Here is a 6,519-nt window from a genome sequence, read left to right on the forward strand (position 1 = left end):
ATATCATTCATCACTTAGGTACAAACTTAAAGCACAAACAGATTAATAACCTTTGGGGCATTGCAACTACATTTGACAAGTCAGTAGAAATGATGATTCCTAAAGCACCATCTTTGCTTCCAGCAATCAAACCAAGTGAAGCTAAAATAGAGCACATAGGTATGGAATTAGCCTTTCAGTCTACTGAAACCATTGAAATCCTGGAATGGCACATCACAGCAAAAAGATTTCAATCCCATTGGGGCATACCATTGCATATCCAAAGATCAATAGACAAGTTCATTCCATCACCTCCAAAACTGGTTCTGTCCCAATTTAGCCAGTATCTTGATATTGATATTGCTGTTTCTGTAAATGAGCTAATATTCCTAAGTGAGGAATTTAAGGAAGCATTGGAAATAAATACAAACAACCGGATCATAAATCACAGACAGGGTCTTCCCAATATTATCCAGGCCTCATTTAAGAGCTTTATAACTCCTTTTCCATCAGTAAAGGATTTCATGCCACTGGTACAGACTGGAGAAGGAAGTACAACAGCACTGAATAGATCTGAACTGAGCAAAATTGATACAGATGTATCTGCTAAACAGAGGTTATGTGCAAGCACAGTTTCTTCACCAAATTGTAAAGATGGTAAAGGCAGTGTAAATAGCATGGAAACATTTCCAGTCAATCCAAACTTGGAACCTAAAGATGAAGTGGATACAGATATGACAAAGCAATCTTTGGAACTGCAATCAGTGCACAGATGTTCTTACACAAGTAAACGTTTGCTGAAGCTAAATACCCCTTATAGAAGATTCAAAAAACAAAACCGAAAGAGTAAATGGAGTGATGATTGTCTTGAATTAGAGTGTTCCATAGCCTCACCCAGTTATAGGCCAAAATGCATGAAAACTGTGGGCTCTTCAACTTGGACAACAGATCCAAAATTGGCTGATTTGACATATAAACCAGTGACTATTGTGGGACTGTCTTTAGGTCCAACAATGATGGGAGCAAATGCACCTTTATCCCCCATGACTGTGCAGGAGGATTTCAACATTTATCTGAAACAAAACATGGGTTCCGTTTTATTGCCACGTCTCATTCCTTCTGCTGATTGTGAAGAAACCTCATCGAAAAGTGCAAGAGAGATTGGGAATGATGTGTCCTGTTCAGAACAATTGACTGAGGAAGCAAAAAGTCATATTCAACAAGGTGAAGAACATGGATATGTTAAAATAATTGCAGGAGCTATTGTTAAAAATCAGAATGAAGAAGAAAAGGTGCAAGTTGATCTATCGGAAATAATTTGTGCACAGCGATCACCTACAAGACCTTGTGACACCTTGCAAGAGAGAATAATGATTACATCTCAAGATCCTGATGATGGAAACTACTTGTGTGTTTCTGATGAGGAAGTCTATGATGATTATTATGAAAACTTCAATAAATCATACCATACTTCCAGAACCCATGTTGCGAAGAAAAAGTCCAAGAAAACTTTTCAAAGTCGGTATTCAAATCAAACAAAGCCAGATAAAACTTTGGTGAATTCAAAGAGTAAATTTTCCAAGCCAGACTGTCAGAGATCAAGAATATTTAAACATGAAGAAGGGAGAAAACCTGAGTTATGTAACCAAAGCACTCTTTTTGTTAGCCCAACTGAAGAACTGTGTTGGTCAGACACAGACCAAAAGGAGAAATGTTCCTCTTACTCCTCATATTGTGACCAACCAGAAAGTCCAATGTCAACAAGAGAAATTTCTCACAGTTGTAGACATGATGAAAGGTCCCCACAAAGTTCCACATCTCATAATCCAGGATGTCAGCAAGTATTGTCGCATGAGGATTCTCCATTTGCAACAAATGAAGACTGTGAAGGTACAGTGTAAGATGATGTTTTTGTCAGACAGTTGAATGATATAAACATGTACAATTGACTTTTTTTTTTTACTTTCAAAGTTTGTATAAGTAAAATGTAATTTAAGATATTTAGTTGTGAGCATCCTAAATTAACTAAAATTGGTAGACATTTTATGTTGTCCTAATTTGGAACTATGATATGGATAGCTTTATGTTGTAAGTGTTAAGAATTGGGGAAAATTAAGATTAACAGATGAAATTGGAATATAATAAAAGGGAATTGATAAGGGCACCTGTTTGAAGGAATGTTTTGATGGGAAATTAGCATCAACTATGTGACTGGGGGAAACAATGGGGTGTAGAAGAGGTGACTTCACAGTGGAAAGATAAGGGAATTGGCACTGTGAGAGGGTAAGAATGACACATCCATAACACAATAACTGGAGAAAGGCAGCAGTTACTGTTCACAGCCACACCCTTTAAAAACAGAGATGAGGAGGAATTTCTTCAGCCAGAGAGTGGTGAATCTGTGGAACTCTTTGCCGCAGAGGGCTGTGGAGGTCAGGTCATTGAGTGTCTTTAAGACAGCGATAGATAGGTTCTTGATTAATAAGGGGATCGGGGTTATGGGGAAAAGGCAGGAGAATGGGGATGAGAAAAAAATCGGCCATGATTGAATGGCGGAGCAGACTCGATGGGCCGAGTGGCCTAATTCTGCTCCTATGTCTTATTCTATCTTCATTAGAATAGTTAATACAGCTTGCACCGATTTCTGGTGTGGAGCTGAGAGGTCCGGAAATCCGGCGGCCGGACACTCGTAGAGGCCATGGCACCCAGCGGGGAACCTGCTAAATGGCCTCCACGTGAGTCTCTCGGCAGCGCAGCGGGCTGGGAGAATTGCCCACCCCTTCTCCTGGAGTCCTGTGTACACTTTTGGTCTCCTTACCAAAGAAAGGGAATACTGCCCCAGAGGGATTGCAGTGATGATTCGATCGGCTGATTCCTGGGAATCAGGATTGTCCTATAGGAAAGATTAAGTAGCCTATATTCCCTTACAGTTTCGAAAAGTGAGAGATGATCTCATTGAAACATGTAAAATTCTTAAAGGGCTTGAAAGGTCATTGCTGGGAAGATGTTTCTCTGGCTGGAGAGCATAGAACAAGAGGTCACAGTCTTAGAATAAGGGAATGGCAATTTTGGACAAAGATGAAAAATATTTACTCAAAGAGTTTGTATCTTTAGAAACTCCACCTGAGAAGGCTGTGGATGATTGTTGGTTGAGTAAATTCAAGTGAGAGATCTTGGATACCAAAGAGTTAAGGGATATGGGATACTCACTGAAGTTGTTTAAAATCTCTCCTGTTAAACTTCCAGGTCATATACAATCAATGCATGATTACACTAATAAGGAAGAACTAAATAAATGTCTGTATAACTTCAACTAATAGGTAGACATTGATCTTACCAGTACTTAAGTGATGAGGATGACTTTCATAGTTGGCATGCGTATCAGATTTCTTATCACACACCACCCTCTTTGGTATTTAGTTGCTGTCTCTTCATTATAACCTTCAGGTCTCCTGTACCACTGGGTCTCCTTCTGGGTCTCTCTCAAAGGCACTGATCATGTTACCATTCTCTGCCTTGGGAAACCACAGTTCCGATGATTTCCATATTGTCTCCTTTTACCATCGAATTTCAGTGCTAATTTTCACATTCTAAGATATTCTATTCTCTATTGGTACACTAGCTCTCTGGAGAGACATTTGTTTGTGTTACATCACTTCTTACAGCACTCAATGTCCGAGTGAATCTATGCAAGGCTATCACGCCACATATGTTAATTTACTGGAGCAGGCATTGCCACACCTGCATTGCATTCTTTTATTATGTCAATGAATTTCTAACTCTTCAGGACTTACTTTCTAAATTATCAATCTGATGTATCATTGCTGCATATTTTATTTATTTTACGATCTAAGGCACCCAATCTAAATTTATTTCTTATCCTGTAGTGTACTTTCAGGATAATAAAAAATGCCCCCAATGACTGTATGCATGTACTGATGTTGTATTCTTGAGCCTTACTGTCGAGAAAGGTCGCAGATAACATCACTGAATTGTATTGAATCAATACATCTCAGTTTAACATCTCATCCGAAAGACGATTGAGTAATTACTTGCACCATATCTTATAGTGTTTGCACCTTAACCCCTTAACCTCTCTTTAAGCCATTGAATGTAATGTCGAACAGAATTAATTTGATGGCATCAATAACATGAATGAAAACTATAGCACCTTTAGAAACCAAGTCATGCAGACTGTACATTATTTTGAATGGCACAGAACTTGATAACAGATACAGATTGCATCATAGATTTGAGTTCATACTTAATTTATATTTTTCTGTTTTAGTCTATTACCGATGTGAGAGTCCAGTGGTATTTCACACAGTACACGAGGAAGAATAAAACAAGAAAACGTGAAACGGGTAATGTATGTGTAATATTCAGTTTTTAATAGCCATTTATTACTTGCCAGAGTGAAATCCTAATAACATGGAAAATTGTTTTCTTGAATTGCAGGTTCATCAGCAGGATTTCACAAGACAGGACATCGATGAAGTAAATGAATATCTTTTTGCCTGCTGATATGATTTCATATCATCACGTGTAACATTTCACTTGCTTCAATAAACATCAAAATGGCAAAGTGAATAATTCCTGATCGCCTTGTAGATCATTGCAAAAATAATTTGAAAAGAGATTGTGAATGCGAAATAGTGACAGTCAGTCTTGAAACATTCACATACCAGCAACTTTAAATTTCACATAGGGTGGAATTTTACACTCTTGCTGACAAATTTGCAAGGGGACGTTGATGATGGGGGTTGTTAAATCCAACTTGTAGTCTGCCTACATGGTCCCTCGTAATCATAATTATGTGAGGAGAGTGGGGGTTGATATATATGCTGGATCATGCCCCTTTAAGAGAATGGGTCAGGTGACCTGGAACTCAAGCTCCACCCTGGATGGTGCTTGCCCAGGCAGAATGTGCTACGATGAAGATTATTGTCATAAACTGTTCCACTCACTCCCACTCACCTGACGAAGGAGCAGCGCTCCGAAAGCTAGTGGCGTTTGCTACCAAATAAACCTGTTGGACTTTAACCTGGTGATGTTAGACTCCTTACTGTGTTCTTCCATTGAGCCAATGTCTAATCCAATTTACTACCTCTCCATGTATCCCTAGCGACTGAACCTTCCTGACTAAACTCCCATGCGGGGCCTTGTCAAAGGCCTTACTGAAGTCCATGTCGACGACATCCACTGCCTTCCCTTCATCTACTTTCCTCGTAGTCTCCTTGAAAAACTCTAATAGATTGGTTAAACATGACCTACCGCGCATAAAGCCATGTTGACTCTCCCTAATAAGTCCCTGTCTATCCAAATATTTGTAGATCCTATCTCTTAATACTCCTTCCAATAATTTACCTACTACTGACGTCAAACTTACCGGCCTATAATTTCCCGCATTACTTTTTGATCCTTTTTTAAAGAACGGAACAACATGAGCTATTCTCCAATCATCCGGCACCTCACCCGTGGATACCGACATTTTAAATATATCTGCCAGGGCCACTGCAATTTCAACACTAGTCTCGTTGAAGGTCCGAGGGAATACCCTGTGCGGTCCTGGGGATTTATAGAACATAGAAAAGCTACAGCACAAACAGGCCCTTCGGCCCACAAGTTGCGCCGAACAATTTCCTTACCTTCGAGGCTCATCTATATCCCTCTATCTTACTAACCTCCATGAACCTATCCAAAAGTCTCTTGAAAGACTCAATCGAATCCGCTTTCACCACCACTACCGGCAGCCGATTCCACGCACCCACCACCCTCTGAGTGAAAAACTTACCCCTAACATCTCCTCTATACCTACTCCCCAGCACCCTAAACCTGTGGCCTCTCGTGACAACCATTTCAGCACTGGGTAAAAGCCTGTGAGAATCCACTCTATCAATACCTCTCAACATCTTATACACCTCTATCAGGTCACCTCTCATCCTTTGCCTCTCCAAGGAGAATAGACCTAGCTCTCTCAACCTATCCTCATAAGGCATACCACTTAATCCCAGCAACATCCTCGTAAATCTCCTCTGCACCCGTTCTATGGCTTCCACATCCTCTCCGTAATGAGGCGACCAGAACTGGGCACAGTACTCCAGGTGGGGTCTGACCAGGATCCTATACAGCTGCAGCATTATCTCCCGATTTCTAAACTCAATTCCTCTTGATGAAGGCCAGTATTCCATACGCCTTCTTAAGCACAGCCTCTACCTGCGACGCCGCTTTGAGCGTCCTATGAACCCAGACCCCAAGATCCCCCTGTTCTTCCACACTGCCAAGCGTCTTACCCTTAATATATTCTTCCATCCTATTCGACCTGCCAAAATGAACCACCACACACTTATCTGGGTTGAAGTCCATCTGCCACTTCTCCGCCCAGTCTTGCATCTTATCTATGTGTCGTTGCAACTGCTGGCATCTCTCTGCACTATCCACAACACCTCCAACCTTTGTGTCATCAGCAAACTTGCCAACCCACTTCCACTTCCTCATCCAGGCCATTTATAAAACTCACAAAGAGCAAGGGTCCCTTAA

The 6,519-nt window shown here is 40.6% G+C and overlaps 1 protein-coding gene across 2 annotated transcripts; it reads left to right on the plus strand.

Moving 5' to 3' along the window:
- The first annotated feature begins 613 nt into the window (after window positions 1-613).
- On the plus strand, window positions 614-4,567 carry LOC144500020 (uncharacterized). Of its 2 annotated transcripts, none has more exons than XM_078222766.1 (3): window positions 614-1,869; window positions 4,268-4,348; window positions 4,438-4,567. In XM_078222766.1, the coding sequence occupies exons 1-2, from the start codon at window positions 657-659 to the stop codon at window positions 4,321-4,323; spliced, it is 1,269 nt and encodes a 422-aa protein (XP_078078892.1). In that variant the 5' UTR covers window positions 614-656; the 3' UTR covers window positions 4,324-4,348; window positions 4,438-4,567. The 2 variants fall into 2 exon arrangements, with proteins under 2 accessions (XP_078078892.1, XP_078078893.1); XM_078222767.1 differs by having other exon boundaries at window positions 4,268-4,343.
- The last annotated feature ends 1,952 nt before the right edge of the window (window positions 4,568-6,519 follow it).

This window comes from Mustelus asterias, chromosome 10, assembly GCF_964213995.1.
Source record: "Mustelus asterias chromosome 10, sMusAst1.hap1.1, whole genome shotgun sequence".
Classification (NCBI taxonomy): Eukaryota; Metazoa; Chordata; class Chondrichthyes; order Carcharhiniformes; family Triakidae; genus Mustelus; species Mustelus asterias.